Genomic DNA, 26,296 nt, shown 5'->3' with positions numbered 1-26,296 from the left:
TTTATAGCGTATTGAGGATTGTATCAAAGCTGTTTACCGCTTTCTGCATCTTCACTGCCGATTTCTGCCCAGCTCTCTCTCTCACTTAGTCTATCTATGATTCTTCCTTTTTTTGTTACTGCTGTATTTCCATGAAAGGGGACTGGTCTGAAGAAGGGTTTGGGCCCGAAACGTTGCCTATTTCCTTCGCTCCATAGATGCTGCTGCACCCGCTGAGTTTCTCCAGCATTTTTGTGTACCTTCGATTTTCCAGCATCTGCAGTTCCTTCTTAAACAGGTTAACGACTAATATCCATTGCAAACTCATAGATTCTCACAACCATCTAGGCTATGCCTTCTCCCTCCCTGCTTGTTGCATTCTCCCCATTTCTCCAGCACTGTCATGTGTTGTAATGACACTTCCACACCAGTGTTTTCAAGGCCTGTTCTGTTTTTCGCAAGGATAGCTTGCCATCCACCACAATGGACAGAGCTCTCAATCACGTAAATATGTTAATTGAAAATCTTATGTTATTTGATCCCCAATATTGAAGTCCAAGTTCCATAGTCATAGATCTATGTAGCTTGTGATATTGTCATTGCTTTGCCTTATACAACCAGTTTCCAGTGCATTCTGCTTATGTCTGCTTAAATCTACAGAGTTTTGGCATTTGACCCTTCATTACATCAGCAAAAATATTGTTACAGCTGTATTAACCTGTACATTTGATACATGTCCCCTGAGAGGCTCAGTGTTCCATGTGTAACTGGTTTTGAGTCTAATAATTGCCAGCTTACAGGCATAAAGGACAATTCTTTTGAGCAAGATCCAAGTTGTGGACCTAATTGGATGGTTCTATGCAAGGAGTAACACAATTACCATAGACAAGGTGCCCTTTTTCTGAACTGTAAAATTCAGCGAATGAAGTAAATGAAGTCAGACCTTTCCATTTTTTTCCCCCCTGTTACAGGTCAAAATGAAGGGACATTATCAATGAACGAAGGAGAGGTATTGTATGTCATTGAAGAAGATAAAGGTGATGGCTGGACAAGGGCACGGAAGCAGAATGGACAAGAAGGCTATGTGCCAACATCATATGTAGATATTACTCTAGAGAGAAACAGTAAAGGTGCAGTGACCTACATATAAATATTGCTGCTGAAATCCCGTTATAGTCGGGGAAAATTGAAATAATTTAAAATTAAAGGAATAGTGAGGAACAGTGTATGAATTCTTATACATTGTTCCTATTACATAATTCTTTGTTCACCATGTGAGCTGAGCTAATTAATGTTTTAAGTTTAATTTTGTGCATGAATGCAGATCCTGAGTTATAACATGACATAGTATTTGGAAACTGTTAAACTAGAATTGTTACATGGTCAATCCTTTCTGTTATTCCTGTTGCCTTAAACTTTGTAAATATGTATATAAGTGAAGGGTCTTGGTATTTTCTACTTTTTTTAATTGATTATTAAAGCAAAGGGTTTGGGAATTTTTATTAGAATATAATCTTTTAGCTTTAGAAGTATGAGGATTTATAAACAAACGGTCCTTTTCTTTATTTGTTACTTTTAAGCAAAACATTTTTATAAGCGATCCAAAAGAAATAACTTTTGAGTATTGACACTGAAGAGGCCCATTAAAGTGTTCATTAGATTCCTGTTTCATTCTTTTAAAAATGGAACTTAACCTGTATTTTACTGTGCTATTAATGCTTGATAATTATTTTGCGAGTTATCAAAATGAAACCCTGATTACAGTTGATCTAATGTAACACCTTTCAAAGCACGTGTGAAATTTTGTCGTTCTTTTGGGATTATGTGGTTAAGGAGTTCAACCTAAAACTTGAGAGTTTTTCCTGTTACCTTTTTTTAAAAATTAATTATCTTTTGTTTGTCCCAACTGAATGTAGTAATGGTGCTTTCTTTCTTTTTCCCTGGACTACAGGTTCCTGAATTGGTCTTTGGGTTCTTGAAACTTTGGGCGAGGCATTGAAGGAGGTTGCATGCAGCTGTTTTCTGGGGTGGGGGAAAAGCGCAATTGCTAAGAGATTGAGGCTGGTAGATGAGGAGGGAGGAGGAAACTGCATGTATATAATGGTTGATTTTGCCACTAACACAATTAACACCATTCTAAGTAAGTTAATATGGTACCCCAGTGAATCGACAGTACAGTATTTCACGCCGTTATCAATGCCAAAGGTTAATCTACCCCGGTGAAGTAGTTGCAGATTGGCTTCACTATCAGATGGTATTTTAAAAACATAGTCTGCCTGTGCCATCCTACATGCTCGCCCTAACGTGCTGTTGCATGCTTTTGTAAATCACACTAAATATTGACTTTAGAGATGTCTAGACTGTACAGTGGTTGGCCTGTTTTGTTGATGTGCAATCCCTATTTATCATAATCCCTTCTAAACAGTTTATCACATTTGTAGTTCCATCCCATTTTTCATTTGTGCTGCTCTCACTACTGCATGGAAATAGTGGCGTGTTGATTGCCAGTGTTGAAGAGCTCTGACAAAACAGTAGCGGCAACTTTTCATTGTTAGTGTGCAGTTTATGGATTCTCCTCCCTCCTTGCTGTGGCCTGCATTTTTTTTTTGGTTCGCAAATTGGATTAATCATTGATGACGAAGGGTCAATGGAAACGCAACTGAAAAACAGCACATGGCTTCGGGAGAAAACAAAGTGGCCCACTGTGAAGAGAGACAATTGGGCAGAAACCGTGTGAGATGTACGTCACGAACTCCTTGAAGACAAACTAGCCACTTATTTTACCACTATCTCTCAGTACAGCTGCTGCCTTAAATCAACTATTTTACAGAAGAGTGCCTAAATCTGCTGACTGCCATTGTTTCCAATAGTATCACAAAAGGCTTACATTTGTTGCAAGCTTAATTGACATCAAGTTTGATTGACTTGTACATGCTCTCAGTACTCAAGCTACTGATGTAGTCATTCCTAATATACAAATGTATTATAATAAGGTACCAGAGGAAGTGTGCAACTAATCTTTCAGTCAATATTTATATTGTTTTTACTAAAGATTTGTATCGGTTTACTAAATTGATTTGAAATGAATGTTTTTTTAATTAGAGATTGTAATATTTTTTATTCTGGTCAACTCTTAGGAATAACTTTTTAGTTTATGCAAAGCTCTGGTGTACTCAGAACGAACGGCGCAGATGTTGTCATCTGGAATGGCCACAAGTCAACGTGTGGATTTATTGGCTCTCGTGGATAATCTAACCCATACGCACTTTGATCTATTTGAGTAACAACATATGTGTAGATATTATATTCTCCAGGATACTCCAGACTGCTTGAAAAGCAAACTTTGTTCTTCTGCTGAAGTCCATTGTCAACCTGTGATCTGAACTGTAATAAATGTATAATCTCTGTTCAGTTCAAATCCAACAACCAAGATGTATTCCTCAAATTTGATTTTTCAATTTGGGGCTACTTGAAATAAGTTTCTTGAAATGAATGGGGGGGGGGGGGGGGGTGAAACATTTTCTCAGCAATACCTTTTAAATGAAATAAAGGATTCTGTGGTTTGGAGTCCAGTTTAATTAATGCTGGGAAGAAGCCCATTGTCACTCAGAAAAGGTGAATGTTATGTACATTTAAGCAGTTGTGAAGACTGCGGAAATATGATTTAGTGCTGTGTTAGCCACTAAGTTTGTATTGAAATTACAAATGTGAAACTATCTTCTGAATAGAAAAGTGTATAATTTGCTGGAAATCGATTTACCTTTAAACTTCTATCAAACAATATTTTACATTGTTTCTGGACCAAATTGCACATGTCAACCACACAAAACATTATCTGAATATTACCTGACAGCCACAATGGTTAACAAGACCATTGTTTTTTAGCCAATAAATATGAGCAGCCTTTTCATTGCATTAAAAACAGGAAGACATTGTGCAGCAGAAAATTAGTCTTCCTATTGAATTGAGTTCCTGGAAAATAACTATGAATTTAATGGCAGATTGTAGACAAAAAAATTCAGCTGTGATAACCTTGAAACATCAAGGAAAGCTTTGTTTAAATAAATTTCAACAGCTGTATTTTTTTTTAAACCATAAAGTCTACACGTTTCCTTGTGTTAAGTATGTATATTTTTTAAAGGTTCGTCAGATTGGTAGATTAATTCTCTGCAACTTGGTGGCACATAATTTTTTTAATTGTACATTAAACCACTGAAAATATTGGCAATGGTACTCAATCTCCCAAATAGGCACTGTATAATCTGAGTTGTCTTAATTTATATCACAAATTGACTGTGAAAGTGCTAGAATGTACTAGAAAATATATACTCTTCCATAGCTGTAAATCTGCGGTTAGGTGACTGGAACAAATTGTTAGCCAGTTTGTAATGTTGTAATGCTTCTGCTTCGTATGTCATTTTAGATGCTGCTTTCTTGTGAGTAAAATTACAAATATGAGTAAAGAGGCGAACAATTGAAGGAGGGTTTTCTTCTTGCACATTATCTTATATATAAAAGAAAGTTCAAGTTGTATACAGTGTGAGGATCTGGTTTAAATTGTCACTGATCAGTCGTCAGGCAAAGTAGAATGTAGAGTGAAAAGCAGTCAAGGTTTTGAATTAATGACCTTTATGCACATGTTAATTTTTGATTGTCTTTTTTAAGAAAAATTGTTAAGATGCTGTTTAAAATACTTTTTTTGTTGAGAACTGTTAAATAAATTAATGTATTCCAAAGAGTTTTGTCATATTTAAATACCTGTTATATTAACTGTTTCCTTTTTGAAATTAAATCAGCTTTGATAAATTTTAATCTGCAATTTGGGAAGGAGAAGGTCAGTGTTGCAGTTGAACAAAGAGGACTATGAAGGCATGAGAGAGGAGCTGGCCAAGGTCGACTGGAAAAGGATCCTAGCAGGAATGATGGTGGAATTTCTAGGCATAATCCAGAGGATGCAGGATCATTTCATTCCAAAGAGGAAGAAAGATTCTAAGGGGAGTAAGAGGCAACTGTGGCTGACAAGGGAAGTTAGGGATGGAATAAAACTAAAAGAAAAGGTGTATAACATAGCAAAGAGTAGCAGGAAACCAGAGGATTGGGAAACTTTCAAAGGACAGCAGAATGTAACAAAAAGGGCAATACGGGGTGAAACGATTATAAAGAAGGATAGTAAAAGCTTCTTTAGGTATGTTACGAGAAAAAGATTAGTAAAGACAAATATGGGTTCCTTAAAGGCAGAAACAGGTGAAATTATTATGGGGAACAAGGAAATGGCAGAAGAGTTGAACAGGTACTTTGACAATTGACATTCGGTCCTTCGAGCCAGCACCGCCATTCAATGTGATCATGGCTGATCATCCCCAATCAGTATCCCGTTCCTGCTATCCCCTGACTCCGCTATTTTTAAGAGCACTATCTAGCTCTCTCTTGAAAGCATCCAGAGAACCTGCCTCCACCACCCTCTGAGACAGAGAATTTCACAGACTCACCACTCTGTGAGAAAATGTGTTTCCTCATCTCCGTTCTAAATGGCTTACTCCTTATTCCTAAACTGGCCCCTGGTTCTGGACCCCCCCCCAACATCGGGAACATGTTTCCTGCCTCTAGCGTGTCCAAGCCCTATACAATCTTATATGCTTCAATGAGATATCCTCTCATCCTTCTAAACTCCAGAGTGTACAAGCCCAGCTGCTCCATTCTCTCAGCATATGACAGTCCCGCCATCCCGGGAATTAACCTTGTAAACCTACGCTGCACTCCCTCAATAGCAAGAATGTCCTTCCTCAAATTGGGGAACCAAAACTGCACACAATACTCCAGGTGTGGTCTCACTAGGGCACTGTACAACTGCAGGAGGACCTCTTTGCTCCTATATTCGATTCCTCTTGTTATAAAGGCCAACATGCCATTCGCCTTCTTCACTGCCTGCTGTACCTGCATGCTTACTTACATAGACTTTGGTTTTGTCTTCACTAAGGAAGACACAAACAATTTCCCAGATGTACTAGAGGACAGTGGATCTAGGGAGACGGAGTGACTGAAAGAAATTTGCATTAGGTGAGAAATAGTATTGGGTAGACTGATGAGACTGAAGGCAGAGAAGTCCCCAGGGCCTGATGGTGTGCATCCCAGAGTACTCGAGGTGGCTCTAGAAATCATTGGTGATCATTTTCCAATGTTCTATAGATTCAGGATCAGTTCCTGTAGATTGGAGGGTAGCTAATGTTATCCCACTTTTGAAGAAAGGAGCGAGAGAGAAAATGGGGAATTATAGACCAGTTAGTCTGACATTGGTGGTGGGGAAGATGCTGGAGTCAATTATTAAAGAAGTAATAACGCTGCATTTGGATAGCAGTAAAAGGATTGGTCCAAGTCAGCATGGATTTATGAAGGTGAAATCCTGCTTAACTAATCACAAGAGACCTGGGTATCCTTGTACTCCAATCACTGAAAGTAAACATGCAGGTGCAGCAGGCAGTGAAGATAGCTAATGGCATGTTGGCCTTCATAACGAGAGGATTTGAGTATAGGAGTAACGAGGTTCCTCTGCAGTTGTACATGACCCTGGTGTGACTACATCAGGAGTATTGTGTGCAGTTTTGGTCTTCTAATTTGAGGAAGAACATCCTTGCCATTGAGGCAGTGCAGTGTAGGCTCAGGAGGTTAATCCCCGGGATAGCAGGACTGCCATATGAGGGTAGATTGGAAAGACTGGGCTTGTATTCACTGGAATTTGGAAGGATGAGAGGAGATCTTATAGAAACATATAAAATTATAAAAGGACTGGACAAGCTAGATGCAGGAAAAATGCTCCCAATGTTGGGGGAGTCCAGAACCAGGGGCCACAGTTGAAGAATAAAGGGGAGGCCATTTAAAACTGGGATGAAAAAAATGTTTTCACCCAGAGTTGTGAATTTGTGAAATTCTCTGCTACAGAAAGCAGTGGAGGTCAATTCGCTGGAAGAATTTAAAAGAGAGTTAGATAGAGCTCTAGGTGCTAGCAGAATCAAGGGATATGGGGAGAAGGCAGGCACGGGTTACTGATTGTGGATGATCAGCCATGATCGCAATGAATGGCGGTGCTGGCTCAAATGGCCTCCTGCACATATTTTCCATGTTTCTATGATAATACTCCTCAAAATGCTCTTGAAGGCAGTCACTGTGTACAAGGTTTGGTTGTAGCATTTTGTATTCCTATCTAAGTACATCACACTGCAACCTTCCTGATCGATCGTTTGCCAGTAATCTGTTTGAAAACACTGAAGATGTGAATATTGGATAAGGTCAGACGGCCTGGATGCCCTCAATATTGGTTGCCCAGTTGATGGATGAACGGCAGTTTGCGAAGGTCCTATCAATGCAACAGAAAGCTTCATCTTCAAGATGGAGGGAAAGCCATGGATATTGGCCACTGTTCTTTGTTATCATTCTGGAGTCAGAAGGTTATGCGATCAATTCCAATTGCAAGAAATGTTGTAGATGTACCAGGAGCAGTTATTCTTATGCACCTGCAAGTTCTATAATGGTAGTATGAGTGTTACATCAGGTGATTGTAAAAAGGATGCCACTATTTGCAGCAGAGTATGGAACGGATAACATTCATCCTTTAACCAACACTAACCCAATGATCTAGTTGTTTATTGCTCTTTGGGAGGAGGTCTTGCTTTGCACAAATTGGCTATTGCGTGATTGCATCAAACACCAAGTTTCAGAAGCTCTGGACATTCCAAGGCAGTGAAAGATGCCACTTGCAATCAAATGACTATTATTTCTTAAATCATTGGGTGTGAATTGGTGTGGCAGTCACTGATCACAAGGCTCACATTAAGAATGCCTGCGTGTGAAAGGACATCACATTTAATGACAGCGGAGGGGTTGAGAGATTGGCTGACTGATAACGTGCCAGATGTGGTACTACTCAATGTCCTTTCTCAGCCATCCTTTGCAAACTTGGTGCTGCGCAACATGTGCTTTTTAAAAAGGCACAGAAATTGAGTTATACTTCTATAATGTTATCCTGGGCTTTGGAGACAAACTGAGGAGACTTATCTGCCTTGCACTGCACTTTTTATCTTTTGAGTTTGCAGCACAAGCTATTTATTGCTACACAGTTGTTGTATTATCAGTGTATATCTAAGTTCATAGTTCAGGCTTTTGTTATAAATAGTAATACTAAAAAAATCTACAGACTGGAGTTTTCCCTTTTCCATGCTGCCGAAGTATCTAAATTTCACCAAGGACATGCGTTTCTGAAAAGATGCCTGAAGAGCTCCCCCTGGTGGACTTTGGTCAAGGATAAACTGCAGATCAGAAATGCCCCCGGGCCAACTCTCAATCTATGCTAAAGATGGACACACAATACTGGAGTAATTCAGCAGGTCAGGAGGCATTTCTGAAGGAAAAGGATAGGTGACGTTTTGCGTCGGGGCTCCTCTTAAATCTAATCTAACTGACTGATTGAGGTCTAAGTCACACTCTATTTGGCTTCATCGACCAGGTTTCTTACTCCTGAAAGGGGCACTCATTTCTGAGCTCCGTCACTGGAGAAAGCTACCTACGGACAAGGAAACAATTCAAGGACGTTCTCGAAGTCTCCTAAATAAATATGCCACATTCCCCAGAGTCCTGTGAAGATTGGCCTGTGAAAATGCTGGGATCCTAATCGTAAACGTTGGATGCGGTGCACTGCTTCACAAACTTGCCCACCTGCCAACCCGAGCAGTTAAATCGTGGCCCAGCTGAAGTAGAATCTGCAAATTCCACGTTGGCCTCATCAGTCACCTTGGAACCTGCAGGGCTGCAGTGGAACCAAGTCATCCTCTATTTAAAGGATCAACTAAGCAAGAGAGAGGACTTAACTGGCCACTACCATGGCAGCAGTTTGCCTTGGTTCCAGGCGGCTTCAGAAGGCGCAATTGGATAGATTCCTGTTAGAAATAGGCTTGTTCCAATTAAGTTTCAGAGGTGAGTTGGCAGACAAAATGTACCGTGTACACCAGAGATGCTGCCTGATCTGCCCAGTTACTCCAGCACTTTGTGTCCATTTGCAACAGTGCCCATCCCGTCTATATACACACAGCTGATTGTCAAAGGAGCTGAAACTAACGTCACTATTCGCATTTCCCATTCTAAATAAGTATTGGAATTCTTGCATTGCCGCCCACTCATCAAGGCAAGTGTCAAACCAAGAACATGCTTAATGCTCACTAAACATGCTTAGCATTCTTGTCCTCTAATTGCAGAGGATTATATTTCTGTACTGTCAATCTAGGTATGTTGCAAAGCCTACCTGAAGCGTCGCTGAAAATCTGTCGCTGCGGGTGTGCGCGATTTTGGCGCCGTTTAGAGGGGGGCGGGTTTAAAACGCGATTTTCTCTAGGCTGTTCAAATCGAAGATGTTCAGCCTAGTTAATTATTAACGAAAAATCGCTGGAAGACCCCATCGCAAAAGCTATTATTAGTTTTAAAGGCCTCGTATAATAGTTATAGTAGTTTAAAAATCAATCTCTAAACCCGCGACCACCGGCAGCTGTCAGGGTCGCACAGAGCAATTAATAGAAGGTAGGCTGCTTATTTTTACATTAAAAAGGGCTTCTTAAGATCCCTTTATACAATGTTTAATATTGCGAGTAGCTCATTTTGGGCCCATTATATCCCGCAGTATTTTTCTGGGCATTTGAGGGCACAAATCTACCGCAATGTGAACGTTCTAAACCAGCGCATTCACAGGAACCCACTAGAAAGCTGATTTAAAATGGACTTTAATTTACAGCAATTGAACACTAAATTCCTTCCATTTGGCCTATAAATTAATGTAAATGAGATTTAAAAATCATGTTTATTGCGAATTATTTATGAATATTATTTGGACACTTAGGCTATTTAAAAATGTTAATCATTTATTAAGAAATGGATAGATGTTTAGATCTAGTAATTGAAGTTTGAAATTAGCTACACTTGGGTAACTAACTAATTATATGCTTTAATTTCAGGTCATCCAAGTAAGATTATTTTATATTTGTTTCAGAATGGTTCAATCTACGATAACTGAAAATTTCATTCAGTTCTCTTAATTTTTAAGAAGGTTATGGGCTTTTGACTGCACACGATCACAGCTTTTTTGTTATGTCCATAGAAAATCAATAGGGAACAAGATGCTAATTTCCGAGTATGAAAATGGCCATAACCTTTTAAATACTTGAGATATGAAAGTGAATTAGGTGTCAAATTAAACTTCTTTTTATGCTTTATCTGATGGGATAAATTACAGACTTGATTTTTTAAATCTCAAAATTTTGTAACATTGCTAGTCAATCCAGAACTGTATAATGTGTGTTCATACTTTCTCTTCATTCACGACTAAGTTCTGTAAATGAGGTTGGTGAACATTGATTAGAGCACATGGAACTGGTGATTAGGTGCCTGCCTGTATTAAGTAAGGGTCTCTCCTCAAATGGAAAACTGAGTGAAAATAAATGGGTCCTTTTCAGTTCCGCAGGCTGTGACTATAGTGGGGCAAGTTGTTTTAAACAAAGAGAGAGGTGGGGGCTTGGAACGCATTGCCAGGGGAAGTGATGGAGGCAGACATGGTAGTGGTGTTTAAGAGGCTTTTAGATAGGCACATGGAAGTGCAAGGAATAGAGGGATGTGGGTGATGTGCAGGCATATGAGATCAGTTTAGCTTGGCATCATATTCAGCACAAATACTGTGTGACATTGCAAAATCAGTGCTTGCCCCCAATCTATAATCTGGTTGAATGTACCATATATAACATTTCCAAAATCTGTTAAAGTTCAGTGGGAAGATGTATGGAGAAGAGGATACTAAGGTCATAAATGTTGGAACAGAATTAGGTCATTCGGCCCATCAAGTCTACTCGGCCAATCAATCATGGCTGATTTATTTCTCCCTCCTAACCCCATTCTCCAGCCTTCTCCCTGACACCCGTACTAATCAAGAATCTATCTATCTTTGCCTTAAAAATACCCATTGACTCGGCCTCCACAACCTTCTGTGGCAAAGAATTCCACAGATTCACCACCCTCTGACTAAATACATTTCTCCCAGAAGAACGCCCTTTAATTCTGAGGCTCTGATCTCTGGTCCTAGGTTCTCCCACAAATGGAAGCATCTTCTCCACGTCCACTCTATCCAAACTATTAAGATGCTTTCGGAGAAGCAGACAAGGAAAGAGAAACCCCGATTAGTGTGGGGCACCACATAGTTCACAGGGGCAGCTTACAACCCAGTTAATTTCTCTAATTTTAATTAACTCCTGCAGCTTCTCCCTCCCTCCCCAGTCATACTACTAGTTCCACTGTTCGCATTGTTATATCCCTGTTAGCACATCTTCCCCAGCCAACAATGGGCCATTATAGACTCCACCCTTCCTGAGGTCATCTGTTTTGTTCTGGCCATGTTTCAGTCTGAAGAAGGGTTCCGACTCGAAACGTCACCTATTCCTTTTCTCCAGAGATGCTGCCTGACCCGCTGAGTTACTCCAGCATATTGAGTCTACACCATAATAGATGGACTGGCAGCATAGAATCTTGAGATATTGGTAAAATGTTAATGTTGAATAGTGAAAGGCATAGATAGAGTAGATGTAGAAAGGATGTTTCCACTAGTGGGAGAGTCTAGGACTAGAGGTCATAGCCTCAGAATTAAAGGACGTTCTTTTCTTTAGTCAAAGGGTGGTGAATCTGTGGAATTCTTTGCCACAGAAGGCTGTGGAGGCCACGTCAGTGGATATTCAGACGGTGTTTCATTGAAAGCTAGATTGTATCCTGATGTTTTTTGGTATAGGTACACCATCGATTTTCCGGCACGCTTGCTTCCAGAGCCTTGCCGCATTATCCATTTTGCTGGATCAACAATGGTCACGTGATAATAAATCAACAATACACCTCTGACCCATCTGATTACACCCCTCCCGTGTCTCTAAAGCACCATGAACCAAAGATTATAGAGCAGAGCAAGATAAACCACTCCTCCGAAATCCAATGGGCTGACGTGTAGTACGTAACAGAACGTCACGGCCGCCATTTGTTTATGCCAAACGCGACATCTTTGGTAGCGGGGACAGACTCCACAGTTATACAATCTGCTCTTATATCAGGTCGCAGGGAAATAATAATAATAATAATAATACCTTTTATTTGTCATTTGAACCTCACATGAGGTTCAAACGAAATTTGGTTTCTGCAGCCATACAAGAAAAGAACCAAGACACACACCAACACAATTTACACAAACATCCATCACAGTGAGTCTCCTCCTCACTGTGATGGAAGGCAAAGTCTTGTCTCTTCCCTGCTCTCCATTCCTCTCCCGAAAAGCAAAGATACTAGAGGCTACCAGATGAAGGCGGCCAGCGGGAGAGCCTCAAGCGCCTGCCCGCGGTCGGCGGTCCCGAGGGAGGCAGCGGGCAATGCTCCTCTAGTATCTTTGGTGTAATCCGTTCCAAAGATTGATCCGCTTTATCATCTTTGGTGTAATCAGTGTTGTAGGGAACAGTGTGTTTTATAGCATCCATCACTTCACATATTTAGTTAATATTATTGTAAATTTTATTAATATTATTGTAAACTGCAGCTCAATAAAATGGCGTCATGTCATACCCATGGCATACTACGCTTTTTTCGCAGAGTGGCACATCTTGCTCTGCTCTATAATCTTTGCCACGAACTGCTAGAATCCTAAATAAAGAATCAACAATTAATTAAGAAGTAAACTTTTAACTCTTTCAGGATGGAGGCATACGTCCCAAACGAGCGGGCACTACATGCAATGCTCTTGTAATTTTGTCCGGATTAACGGAGGTGCTGGACTATCAGTTGCTGAAAAATCTGTGGTGGACTTGTATAATTTGTAGAAAAAGACCCCAAAAAAATGCATTGAATTGATGCACTGATTGCAGTGAAAGGTCTGGGTTTGTTGCTGGTTTGGAAATTGTGGTTCAGTTTTTTTGCTGTTCTTTGAAAAGACTTTGTCTTGACCTTTGATGTCCCAATAAACTCTGCAGCTGATTAAATACCTTTTTGAATTGTAAACACTGTTGTGGTTTAGGAATCGGGTCAGGTTCTTCCTGTTATTCCCTTCAATGAGCAGCTTGTTAGGCAAACGTATTTGCTCTTCACATTGGCTTCTATTTTTTGCAGCAGCTACCAGTGTTATTTGCTGTTATTCTGTTAAATAATTTTTGGAGCAGGTTACAAACAACAGCAAACTGTGCTATTCACTTGCTCCGAATCTGTACAGAGGTAGTAAACCAGAGCCAATCAGTCAGTCCCCAGGTTAATTCTACATCGGTGCTAGGTTGGGGGAGAAACCAGCTGAGATTCTATTGTCAGAATCTTGCCCAGAGTAGGGTAACTGAGGGCCAGAGGACATGGGTTCAAGGTGAAGGGGACAAGATTTAATAGGTAGACAAAAGTGCTGGAGAAACTCAGCGGGTGCAGCAGCATCTATGGAGCGAAGGAAATAGGCAACGTTTCGGCCCGAAACGTTGCCTATTTCCTTCGCTCCATAGATGCTGCTGCACCCGCTGAGTTTCTCCAGCACTTTTGTCTACCTTCGATTTTCCTGCATCTGCAGTTCCTTCTTAAACAAGATTTAATAGGAATCTGAGGGGTAACATTTTCACACAAAGGGTGGTGGTGGGTGTGTGGAACAAGTTGCCAGATGAGGTTGTTGAGGCTGTGACTATCCCAACGTTTAAGAAACAGTTAGACAGGTTCGGAGGGATATGGATCAAGCGCAGGCAGGTGGGACTGGAGTAAGTGGGACATGTTGGATGGTGTGGGCAAGTTGGGCCGAAGGACCTGCTTCCGCACTGTATCACTCTATGACTCTAGGACTGTATATTGCAATGAGGATAGGGAAGGGGAGCTTCGTTTACAAGTCAAGCAAAGACTCTTTTCATTGCAGTACACCATGAAAAGTTAACATTTTGTTCCTATTTATGGTAGTTATCTGGCAACTTCACAACTTCATATGTTCTAGGAGCAGAATTTGGCCATTCGTCCCTTCAAGTCTGCTCCACCGTTCAATCATGGCTGATCTATTTGTTCCTCTCAACCCCATTCTTCTGCCATCTCCCCATTAACCCCAATGGTTATTGACACTCTTGCTATTCAAAAACTTCAGCCTGTCCCAAAGCTTTAACCCAAATTCTTGTAGAATATACTGCTTAGAAATTTGACAAAAGTTAGCTCAGCACTAATCAGATCGGGTAAATAAATCCATCCTTTGAGTACTCGGGTTACAGAGTCATACAGCACGGTAATCACCCTACAGCCCAACTCGTTCGTGTTGACCAAGCTGCCGAACCAAGCTGGTCCCATCTGGTTGCACCTGGCCCATATCCCACCAAACCTTTCCTATCCACAAGTATTCCCAAGTGTCTTTTCAATGTTGTAATAAGTGAGTTCAGTATTCCGAAAAACGCAAGGAATCGTGGGATCTGTCAAAGGTCACTCGCTATAAAAAAGCGAACAAAGTACTGGCTGTATAAACTGTGTATAAATTCTTATCTTTATTCATGATTTATGTGTAATAATATATTTAATCTGAGGAACGGGGGTGCCAGGTAGCGGGAGAGTGGGGTGTAACTGCGAGAGTGGGGGGGGGGGGCAGATGCGAGTGGAGACGGGGAGAGAAACTGGACTGGTGGAGAGACATTCTCGGCAGCTGCGCGCACACAGACCCGCGCCTCATCCGCAGCCAGGATCGAACCCGGGTCCCCGGCGCCGCAAGCGCTGCTGAACAGCCACTGGACCATCCCCCCCCCCCCAGAGCAGAGCCAAGCCAGAGCCAGCGCCCCCCCCCCCCCCCCCCCGCCGTCTGCCAGTCCAGGGCCGCTACCGCTCCGAACCAACCCGGACTGCCGGCCAACCCAGTGGGACAGTCCAGTGCTGCTGGTCAACCCGGCAGGACAGGCAGAGCCAAGCCGAAGCCAGCGCCTATCCCCGCGCCGGCTGCAAGTCCGGGGTTGCCAGGACCACTCCGGACCACTCCGGACACCTCTGGACAGGGACGGGACACTCGGGAGGGGACGGGGACGGCCCAGCGCCCGGCCCCGACCACGGACGAAACGCAAGCCTGCACACAACGCAGCACCACAGTTGCCGAGAATGTTTATGGCGGGTGACCTGTGACCTGGGCATGCACAGTCAGAATACCGAACTCGCTTATTGTACCCACCTCTCCCATTTCCTCGAACCGGTTGCTTCATACACGTGACACCCTCTGGTGTTTATCTTGATAACTGTCTCATATGGAAGCAGTGCAATTATCAGCAAACTAAAATTCACAGTGATGAGTCAGCAGTTTCTGCCATTGTCCACATATCAAAATCATAATTCTGTCTCGCTGAAAGTAGGTGGGTCCATTGCCCTGGAGAACTTGCGGCACTGCTTGCCGGAAAACATTGAACCAGTGGTTTGGAATTGGAATAGCTCCCAGTTTTGTAAAATGTGATTTCCAGCCAAGGTGTGTTTGTTGGAAAATCCTTGTGTGTTTTACTTGAGATGGTGGCTGATGCCAACTGCAGTGAAGGCTTGTGGATGTGTTTATACAGCAGTCACTATTGCTTCTTCTTGGTCATAGTAACACAGACGGTACCTGAATGAGACTTGCATGTCTAATGGTGCCCAAAACAAGCTACTCTCTGTGTGCTGGTCCCCAGAAGCGGATCTGCAATCACTCTCATTACAATCACTCCACTCTTTTAAGCCTCTGCTCCTACAGCAGCATTTACATAGAAACATAGAAAATAGGTGCGGGAGTAGGCCATTCGGCCCTTCGAGCCTGCACCGCCATTCAATATGATCATGGTTGTTCATCCAACTCAGTATCCCGTACCTGCCTTCTCTCCATACCCCCTGATCCCTTTAGCCACAAGGGCCACATCTAACTCCCTCTTAAATATAGCCAATGAACTGGCCTCAACTGCCTTCTGTGGCAGAGAGTTCCCCGAGATTCCAGAGATGCGTGAAAAATGTTTTTCTCATCTCGGTCCTAAAAGACTTCCCCCCCTATCCTTAAACTGTGACCCCTTGTTCTGGACTTCCCCAACATCGGGAACAATCTTCTTGCATCTAGCCAGTCCAACCGCTTAAGAATTTTGTAGGTTTCTATAAGAACCCCCCTCAATCTTCTAAATTCTAGCGAGTACAAGCCGAGTCTATCCAGTCTTAGTTTAGTTTAGTTTAGTTTATTATCACGTGTAGCAAGGGACAGTGAAAAGCTTTGTGGCATTGTATTTCTTACTTTGCCTATGCTAAAGTTTAGTTTAGTTTAGGGATACAGCCCGGAAACAGGACCTTCGGCCCACCGAGACCGTACTGACCAGCGATCCCCGCACACTAACACTATCCCACATACCTGAGGGATGATTTTACATTCATACTAAGCTAATTAACCTACAAACCTGTACATCTTTGGTGAGTGAGAGGAAACCAAAGATAGAGAAAACCTACGCAGGTCACGGGGAGAACGTACGAACTCCAGCCAGACAGCACCCGTAGTCAGGATCGAACCCGGGTCTCCGGCGCTGCAAGGCAGTAGCTCTACTGCTACGCCACCGTGCTGGCCTAAACGTTCTGCCCATTATGTTGTACCTGTACACTGTAGGTGGCTCAATTGCAATAGTATATCATCTTTCCACTGACTGTATAGCATGTAACAAAATAAAGCTTTTCACTGTACCTCAGTACACGTGACTCTAAAGTCAACCACATTTGGTGTGTTATGTTGATGCATGTTTGGGTATCAGTTTTGGTACACAAAATTCAACAGACATGTAGATAGCAAAGAGTTTAATCTGCTGGCTCAAAATTAAAAGCCTAGACGTTCCTCGCTGTAGGTAGCAATTGTGCAATGTTGTTCTCCAGTTTTTGCGTTTTGGGAGGGAAGGTGATTGCAAATTTCCACACCCTGTCTTGGCACTTTTAACAAAACAATTTAAAAAAACAGAAACTCAAATGACTTAGTTTCAATTAGCTCCCACTAATGCTGAATCACTTGGTTGATAATCCCTGTGTGGCATCGAGCAAGAACATTCAGACCTTGTTAAGAAATGGTGCCATTTTATTGAATCACACACACGCGCGCACATATCCTGCAGAGTAATTTGCCGTAATGCATAAAATAGCACTAATTGTTTTTTACAGAATTCTATTTACAATTAATTTTACAGTCACAATATATTAAATAGCTGAAGCCTTCAGACAAGATATTACCTGCACATTTGATATTTACAATGACCAACATCGAGAGCTACATTAGTAGTCAGCCAGTGGCTTTCAGTGGCCAGAACTATGGCCTGTACAAGGACAGCTCCAAAGCCACCCACAACGGTGCTTAATACCAAAGTAATGCCCCTGTCCCACTTAGGAAACCTGAACGGAAACCTCTGGAGACTTTGCGCCCCACCCAAGGTTTCCGTGCGGTTCCCGGAGGTTTTTGTCAGTCTCCCTACCTGCTTCCACTACCTGCAACCTCCGGGAACCGCACGGAAACCTTGGGTGGGGCGCAAAGTCTCCAGAGGTTTCCGTTCAGGTTTCCTAAGTGGGACTGGGGCATTACATGGCACCCTGATACACAAAGTAACTCTGTATTTCTAACAAGGTTAGAAACAACCCAGTGTGTTTCTATACACCAGAGATAGTTACAAACAAAAAATTCACTTGGAATGTTAAAGGTGTGCAAGCAGAAGCCGCTGAGATACAGTACGAGACAGCAAGTGGCTAAAACACTGATATGTATTAGTGAAGATCGTGTCTTGGATATTGTCGAGCATTGTACGAAGTGTGTTTTAACAACAGGCAGTCCTTGTTGTGTTGTACTTCCACAATTAGCTAGTGGTCCAGAAGCCATGAGGGTGGTTCAAGTTTTCGTGATAACGCCGTCAAAATCATCGCAAACTTTTCGTATCTCTCGGTTTGGTTAACTTGTGCACCTTTGCTTCCCCACAACAACCTCATCGCGAACTCCGTCTGAAATGTCTCCAGCATTTCTTCATCCGGCTCAAAGTCTAAGAGAAGGAAACGGAGAAAGAGTTAATAAATGCGCCAAATAGAATTACAGAATTTAAAAAAGATTGCAAAAAAGAACAACGGAAACAGAAATGTTTAGTTTAGTTTAGAGATGCAGTGCGGAAACTGGTCCTTCGGCGCACCGACCAGCGATCCCCGCTCACTAACACGGTCCTACACACACTAGGGACAATTTATATTTATACCAAGCCAATTAGCCTACAAACGTGTACGACTTTGGGGTGTGGGGGGAAAATCGAAGATCTCGGAGAAAACCCACGCAGATCAAGGGAAGAAGATAGAAACTCCATACAGATAGCTCCCGTAGTCAGGATCGAACCCGGGTCTCTGGAGCTGGAAGACAATCGCTCTACCACTAAGCCAACCTGCCACTCATGCACCGTGCCATCCAATGCTGCAGTTATTTGGATAGGTGATGTGGGAGGAGAATCTAAAAGTGTTTCGAAGATGCACAATGATTTTCCCTCTCATTGCTATGGCCTTTATGCAAGTTGCTAAATGGCAGCAGGCAACATTTACACAAACTGAGCTGATAATGAAGGAGCAAAGGCACTGGAGCATCTAGAACATGATGGATAACAAGACCTACCGGTAAAGTTTCTAAACAAGATTTAATGTTTGAAAAATAAAGAAGAAGGAGGATCGCACGAAATCCAGACTAATATTCTTATGAGGTTCGGTACTCCATGTTCACCAGCATCAATTCCATGAGTTCCCAGATTGGGCTTAAACAGACCGAGTGCATTGCATTACCTGTTGGGCCTTGGTGAGACCACACCTGGAGTATTGGCTACAGTTTTGGTCTCCAAAATCTGAGGAAAGACATTCTGGCCATAGAGGGAGTACAGAGAAGGTTCACCAGACTGATTCCTGGGATGTCAGGACTTTCATATGAAGAAAGACTGGATAGACTCAGCTTGTACTCGCTACAATTTAGGAGATTGAGAGGGGATCTTATAGAAACGTACAAGGGGTTGGACAGGCTAGATGCAGGAAGATTGTTCCCGATGTTGGGGAAGTCCAGGACAAGGGGTCACAGTTTGAGGATAGAGAGGAAATCCTTCAGGACCGAGATGAGAAAAACATTTTTTACACAGAGAGTGGTGAATCTCTGGAACTCTCTGCCACAGAAGGTAGTTGAGGCCAGTTCATTGGCTATATTTAAGAGGGTGTTAGATGTGGCCCTTGTGGCTAAAGGGATCAGGGGGTATGGAGAGAAGGCAGGTACAGGATACTGAGTTGGATGATCAGCCATGATCATATTGAATGGTGGTACAGGCTCGATGGGCCGAATGGCCTACTCCTGTACCTATTTTCTATGTTTCTATGTTATGCTTATCTTAGAAACACAGAAACATAGAAAATAGGTGCAGGAGGAGGCCATTCGACCCTTCGAGCCAGCACCCCCATTTATTGTGATCATGGCTGATCATCCCCAATCAATAACCCGTGCCTGCCTTCTCCCCATATCCCTTGACTCCACTAGCCCCTAGAGCTCTATCTAACTCTCTCTTAAATCCATCCAGTGATTTGGCCTCCGCTGCCCTTTGTGGCAGGGAATTCCACAAATTCACAACTCTCTGGGTGAAAACGTTTTTTCTCACCTCAGTCTTAAATGGCCTCCCCTTTATTCTAAGACTGTGGCCCCTGGTTCTGGACTTGCCCAACATTGGGGACATTTTTCCTGCATCTAGCTTGTCCAGTCCTTTTATGATTTTATATGTTTCTATAAGATTAGTTTGGTTTATTGTCACGTGTACCGAGGTACAGTGAAAAGCATTTGTTGTGTGCTAACCAGTCAGTGGAAAGACAGTACATGATAACAATCGAGCCATGCACAGCGTACAGATACATGATAAAGGGAATAACGTTTAGTGCAAAGTAAAGCCCAATTAGAGATAGTCCGAGGGTCTCCAATGAGGCAGATAGCAGCTCACGGCTACTCTCTAGTTGTGCGTTTGAGTGCATCCTCACCTTCAAGAATCCGTTTAGTGTTCACTTTGTACACAGCAGCATTGTGTGCGACGGATCGTGCATCGTCCAGATGCTTGTGCATTATTTCACAGCCCTGATCGATGGTTTCCCACAACTCCGTGGTTTCAAAGGTGACAAACTGGCGTTCCATGAGGGTGATGAGGGGCATGAGGTGCGGAATCGTGGTCTTACTGAGCGCAACGTCCTCTGAGGTGTCACAGGAAAGAATAACATCGATATGACCATTAATAACAGAGCAAAGAATACTTTCAGCTAGTTTTTAACCTTTCATATTTTCATTCAGAGCTAATTGGGACATCTGCTCCCTTTATGATAAGTCTATAAGTTCCAGGAGCAGAATTAGGCCAATCGGCCCATCAAATCTAGTCCGCCATTCAATCATGGCTGATCTAACTTTCCCTTTCAGCCCTATTCTCCTGCCTTCGCCCCATAACAGAAATATTTCAAATGTCATTAGAAACGGGAATAGTCCCCGAGGATTGGCGTACTGCGCATGTTGTTCCATTGGTTAAAAAGGGTTCTAAGAGTAAACCTAGCAATTATAGACCTGTTAGTTTGACTTCAGTGGTGGGCAAATTAATGGAAAAGATACTTATAGATTATATATATAAGCATCTGGATAAACAGGGTCTGATTAGGAACAGTCAACATGGATTTGTGCCTGGAAGGTCATGTTTGACTAATCTTCTTGAATTTTTTGAAGAGGTTACTAGGGAAATTGACGAGGGTAAAGCAGTGGATGTTGTCTATATGGACTTTAGTAAGGCCTTTGACAAGGTTCCTCATGGAAGGTTGGTTAAGAAGGTTAAACTGTTGGGTATAAATGCAGGAATAGCAAGATGGATTCAGCAGTGGCTGAATGGGAGAAGCCAGAGGGTAATGGTGGATGGCAGTTTGTCGGGTTGGAGGCAGGTGACTAGTGGGGTGCCTCAGGGATCTGTGTTGGGTCCTTTGTTGTTTGTCATGTACATCAATGATCTGGATGAAGGGGTGGTAAATTGGATTAGTAAGTATGCAGATGATACCAAGATAGGGGGTGTTGTGGATAATGAAGAGGATTTCCAAAGTCTACAGAGTGATTTAGGCCATTTGGAAAAATGGGCTGAAAGATGGCAGATGGAGTTTAATGCTGATAAATGTGAGGTGTTACACCTTGGCAGGACAAATCAAAATAGGGCGTACATGATAAATGGTAGGGAATTGAAGAATACAGTTGAACAGAGGGATCTGGGAATAACCGTGCATAGTTCCTTGAAGGTGGAATCTCATATAGATAGGGTGGTAAAGAAAGCTTTTGGTATGCTAGCCTTTATAAATCAGAGCATTGAGTATAGAAGCTGGGATGTAATGTTAAAATTGTACAAGGCATTGGTGAGACCAAATCTGGAGTATGGTGTACAATTTTGGTCGCCCAATTATAGGAAGGATGTCAACAAAATAGAGAGAGTACAGAGGAGATTTACTAGAATGTTGCCTGGGTTTCAACAACTAAGTTACAGAGATAGGTTGAATAAGTTAGGTCTTTATTCTCTGGAGCGCAGAAGGTTAAGGGGGGACTTGATAGAGGTCTTTAAAATGATGAGAGGGATAGACAGAGTTGATGTGATCAAGCTTTTCCCTTTGAGAATAGGGAAGATTCAAACAAGAGGACATGACTTCAGAATTAAGGGACAGAAGTTTAGGGGTAACATGAGGGGGAACTTCTTTACTCAGAGAGTGGTAGCGGTGTGGAATGAGCTTCCAGGGGAAGTGGTGGTGGCAGGTTCGTTGGTATCATTTAAGAATAAATTGGATAGGCATATGGATGAGAAGGGAATGGAGGGTTATGGTATGAGTGCAGGCAGGTGGGACTAAGGGAAAAAAATTGTTCGGCGCGGACTTGTAGGGCCGAGATGGCCTGTTTCCGTGCTGTAATTGTTATATGGTTATATGGTTATATAACCCCCGAAACCCTTCCTAATCAAAAATCAGTCAATCTCCGCCTTAAAAATATCAATTGACGAACTCCACAGCCGTCTGCTGTAGTGAATTCCACAGATTCACCAGCCCTGCAGAAATGCACGACAGGATCACAAATTCAGACTGAAGCAGCGCCCCAACACGAAACGTCATCTATCCGTGTTCTCCAGGGATGCTGCCTGATCTGCTGGGTTACGCCAGCCATTTGTGTCTTTTTTTAATGTACACCAGCATCTGCAGTTCCTTGTTTCTACAATGATGTGCCCGTTATCATTTAGATTGATCCAAGCCAGCGATTAAACCTGTGATTAGTGATCCATTCTTTCAGTGAGTCTCATAGATGAGGGAATCAAAAGGGTGCGGCTTACCAAGAAATACTGTTTGGCTTACCTATCTCTCACTTAAATAAACTCATTAAAACAAATCTGAAAATCACAAGCTGTTCATTCCCTTTCATCTGAATGCAGCAGTGCTACTCACAAGTTATAGGTGTGACACATTACTGGCAGTCTTACCTCTTCCCTCATTTAAGGCTTTGATACATGGTTTAAGAGTCTTCTCGTAGACAATGGCACTCTTGGTGTGCTTGCGACGGAGAGAAATCCAGGTTTGTTCTAATCGTGTAATCTGCGCAGACACGGGCAAGGAGATATTAGAACTGAATTTCCAGTTAACACATCCCAACATACTGACAGCAGCATTTATTCAACAGCAGGAAATATATTCCTATTATTCCACCTACTGAGGCTACCCCCTTTCCACATCCACTCCATCTGTGTCTTTCATTATTCTGTAAGTCTCAATGAGGTTCCCCTCAACCTTCTAAACTCCAGCGAGTCGAGGCCCAGTGCTGTCAACCGCTCATCATATGCTAACCCACTCATTCCTGGAATCATTCTTGTTAACCTCCTCTGGACCCTCTCCAGAGCCAACACATCTTTCATCAGATGTGGGGCCCAAATCCTATGGACTACTGTAATTCCAAATCCTACTTTTACGGCTTTGTGTCTGCTGATGGGAAGCTTTGGCCCATGTCATACATGTTCTGATCTGTTTCAATTTAAAGTTTGCATAGGGAGTTTAAAAATATCATCTTGGTTTACTAATTTACAAAAAGCCAAATATACCCAGTACAAAAATCCAGGATTGTTGCTCAGATTAAAACTGAGCAGCTTGATGGCCAAAGCAGTGGGGAAGAAAGTACCTGTGGCATGTCTAAGGTTTTCATTATAGCGGAGAAGGCATACAGGTCCCCCATGGAATATTTCAGCTCCAGTGCCAGTTGGATAATCTTGGCCAACACCGCAGCTCTCTCTTCAACGCTTCCTGTGCAACCCAGGATATCCACTGCAATCCCGATGGTCAGAGTATTATACCTGAGAAAATGCAAGAGGTTGAGTTCTTTGGGTCTGCTGCTTCTACTCTATGTCATTTCACTGTTAAGAATACAAAATAAATAAAATTAGAGCATAATAGGCCACGTGCACCTCAAGACTACTCTGCCTCTCAGTGAAATTACGGCTGAACTTTACCTTGCATCTGTCCACAGTATCACCCAATTCCCTCATTCAAAAAATGTATTGACTACGCCAACACTGCTGATTGCTGGGGTCGAAAATGCCAAAGAATTAAAACTCCAGAGTAAAGAAGCTTTTTCTCCGCTATTTTTAAGAGCCCTATCTAGCTCTCTCTTGAAAGTGTCCAGAGAACCGGCCTCCACCACCCTCTGAGGCAGATAATTCCACAGGCTCACCACTCACTGTGAGAAAAAGTGTTTTCTCGTCTCCGTTCTAAATGGCTTACGCCTTATTCTTAAACTGTGGCCCCTGGTTCTGGACTCCCCCAACATCGGGAACATGTTTCCTGCCTCTAGCGGGTCCAAGCCCTTAACAATCTTATATGTTTCAATGAGATTCCCTCTCATCCTTCTAAACTCCAGAGTGTACATGCCCAGCTGCTCCATTCTCTCAGCGTATGACAGTCCCGCCATCCCGGGAATTAACCTTGTTAACCTACGCTGCACTCCCTCAATAGCAAGAATGTCCTTCCTCAAATTAGGTGTCCTTCCTCAAATTAGGATGCAGAACTTAACATGCCAAGCTTCTGACCATCTGAGAACAGCGGGATATAGACAAGGGCAGTCAACATAGTCGGCCATCAGTCAGGTCCCACTATTCGGTAATATCAGAGACCTAAACGGCACAGTGGCGCAGCGGTAGAGTTGCTGCCTTACAGCGCCAGAGACCCGGGTTCGATCCTGACTACGGGTGCTGTCTGTACGGAGTTTGTACATTCTCCCCATGACCTGCGTAGGTTTTCTCCGAGATCTTCGGTTTCCTTCCACACCCCAAAGACATACAGGTTAATTGGCTTGGTGTAAATGTAAAATTGTCCCTAGTGTGTGTAGGATAGTGTTAATGTGCAGGAATCGCTGGTCGGTGAGGACTGGGTGGGCTGAAGGCCCTGTTTTAACGCTATATCACTAAACCAAACTAAACTGTCTCGATCTGAAACGTCAGCTATTCCCTTTCTCCAATAATGCTGCCTAACCCAGGTTTTGATTTCAAAGGTTTCAAAGGTCATTTATTGTTGCGTTACCAATGATGGTACAGTGATATGCCAATTATTATACAGCCATACTAAAAAAAGCAACAAAACACACAACTACATAAAAGCTAGCGTAAACATCCACCACATATACTTCAAATAGCTTTTTGAAAAGGCCATTTGGTTTTACACTATTTTCTACTTCCTGATTTTGTTCCTGAATTGAATTTGAAGATAATATTATTTATTCAGGGATTCCCCGCTGCAACAGAATGGTTTGCTCCATCTACCCCCTTTGATCACTTTGTTAACTGTCCCTAAACATTCCAACATCCTGTATCAATCTGGTGAAGGTACTTCTGGATCACCGCTACTTTCTGGAAATGGTAATTAATCCTGAACATGACCTTAACATTAACAGTAACATGACCATTGCTTTAAGGGCTCGCCGAAAGATTTTGAACATTTCAAAATCCATTGGCGACAAAAAAAATGTTGCGACTTTTTCGTGACCTGATACGTCAGTCAATGATGCCGGCAGCCGCCGAATAAATCGCCAAGTGGGACATGCCCTTTATCATAACATAACTTCACCCTCCACCTCCCATCTCCAGTCCAACCAAGAAGTTGACTTCTTCCAGGAAAAGATTAAAGAGAAGGTTTCATCCGAAATGCCTCCAATAATTTCTCAAATACCCCACAAAGCTAGCAACACGTGGCAAGATCCAAAAAGAATACAAGTGCTTTATCCCGACTAACTTTGTCCCCTTCGCTGGTTATGCTAAAGCCCTTACCCGACTATCAATATCACACAATCAGGTAATTGTAGCAAATCCCCGTCACTATTTTACTCCCATTGGTGGAGGGGCTGATACAGAGGGTAAGGCCACATGCTACAGTTTTACAGCAAATAATATACTGATTTCGTTTAGTTTAGAGATACAGCGCGGAAAGAGGACCTTCGGCCCACCGAGTCCACACCGAACAGTGATCCCCGAACACTAAACGCTGTCCTACACACACTAGGAACAATTTACAATTATGCCAATTATGCCAACCCGCAAACCTGTACGTCTTTGGAGTGTGGGAGAACGTAGAAACTCCAAACAGACGAGCACCTGAAGTCAGAATCGAACCTGGGTCTCTGGTGTTGTAAGGCAGCAACTCTACCGCTGCACCACCGTGGACTCAGACCTGCTACTCCTTGATTTGCCCTATCTAATATAATGAGCTCTTCCTGTGTTCAGGCATCAGTATTGAGCGCGATTTTCTCTTATTTCCCAGGTGCAGACTGAAGTAAAAGATGCAATGGATGGTGATCTGGACTCCTCTTTTGCCGCCCTTAACCATGGCCATGTGTTCAAACTGCCACCCCATCTCACCAATGCCTCCTTGGAAAGGACTGGTTAATCCTGGCACAGAGTTCTGGGCGAAGATCTGACCCAGACAAGCAACATGTATAGTGAAGGTGGACACAGAAAGGAACGGCCTTTCATTCGCGTTCGGGGGGAGGGCCAATCCTCCCCTTGCCTTTCCTCCACACTGCAATCTTCAGAGCCGTGATCTTCTGAAGTTGCAATTTACTGTACAAACAGTGGAATGTTACTGTTTACCTTTCAATTAAATCCAAGCGGAGTTGATGCCCTTGAGGAAGAGTAATCAGCTCCAGACCCGAGCTCACTTGCATTTGCTGCTTGATTTCATCAGAGACATTCAGTATCCTAGCAACCTGGAGGAGAGCAGAAGTTCAACTTTA

At 42.7% G+C, this 26,296-nt stretch overlaps 2 protein-coding genes across 8 annotated transcripts in view; one reads left to right on the top strand and one right to left on the bottom strand.

The window, feature by feature from the left end:
- Nucleotides 1-4,708, top strand: part of fnbp1l (formin binding protein 1 like) — a 110,006-nt gene extending 105,298 nt beyond the window's left edge. The window contains exons 16-17 of one of the 5 annotated variants that reach the window (XM_033028927.1): nucleotides 951-1,109; nucleotides 3,117-4,708. In XM_033028927.1, coding sequence (XP_032884818.1) covers nucleotides 951-1,109; nucleotides 3,117-3,130 — 173 coding nt within the window. In that variant the 3' untranslated portion in view covers nucleotides 3,131-4,708. Of the gene's footprint in view, nucleotides 1-950 lie in introns of all 5 variants that reach the window. The other 4 variants (XM_033028929.1, XM_033028931.1, XM_033028926.1 and 1 more) reach the window with 4 other exon arrangements.
- Nucleotides 4,709-17,567: 12,859 nt separating this feature from the next.
- The window catches only part of bcar3 (BCAR3 adaptor protein, NSP family member), a 161,579-nt gene continuing 152,850 nt past the window's right edge, over nucleotides 17,568-26,296 (bottom strand). For all 3 annotated transcript variants that reach the window (XM_033028924.1, XM_033028923.1, XM_033028925.1), the window contains 5 exons: nucleotides 26,154-26,269; nucleotides 23,198-23,369; nucleotides 22,509-22,620; nucleotides 20,014-20,220; nucleotides 17,568-18,017 (listed from right to left, as the gene is read on the bottom strand). In XM_033028924.1, the coding sequence (XP_032884815.1) occupies nucleotides 17,842-18,017; nucleotides 20,014-20,220; nucleotides 22,509-22,620; nucleotides 23,198-23,369; nucleotides 26,154-26,269 (783 nt within the window). In that variant the 3' untranslated portion in view covers nucleotides 17,568-17,841. The remainder of the gene's footprint in view (nucleotides 18,018-20,013; nucleotides 20,221-22,508; nucleotides 22,621-23,197; nucleotides 23,370-26,153; nucleotides 26,270-26,296) is intronic.

The sequence above is a fragment of the Amblyraja radiata genome, chromosome 10 (genome assembly GCF_010909765.2).
Source record: "Amblyraja radiata isolate CabotCenter1 chromosome 10, sAmbRad1.1.pri, whole genome shotgun sequence".
NCBI classification, from domain to species: Eukaryota; Metazoa; Chordata; class Chondrichthyes; order Rajiformes; family Rajidae; genus Amblyraja; species Amblyraja radiata.
The sequence above is the reverse complement of the archived record's forward strand: the minus strand, read 5'-3'. Positions and strand labels throughout refer to the sequence as shown.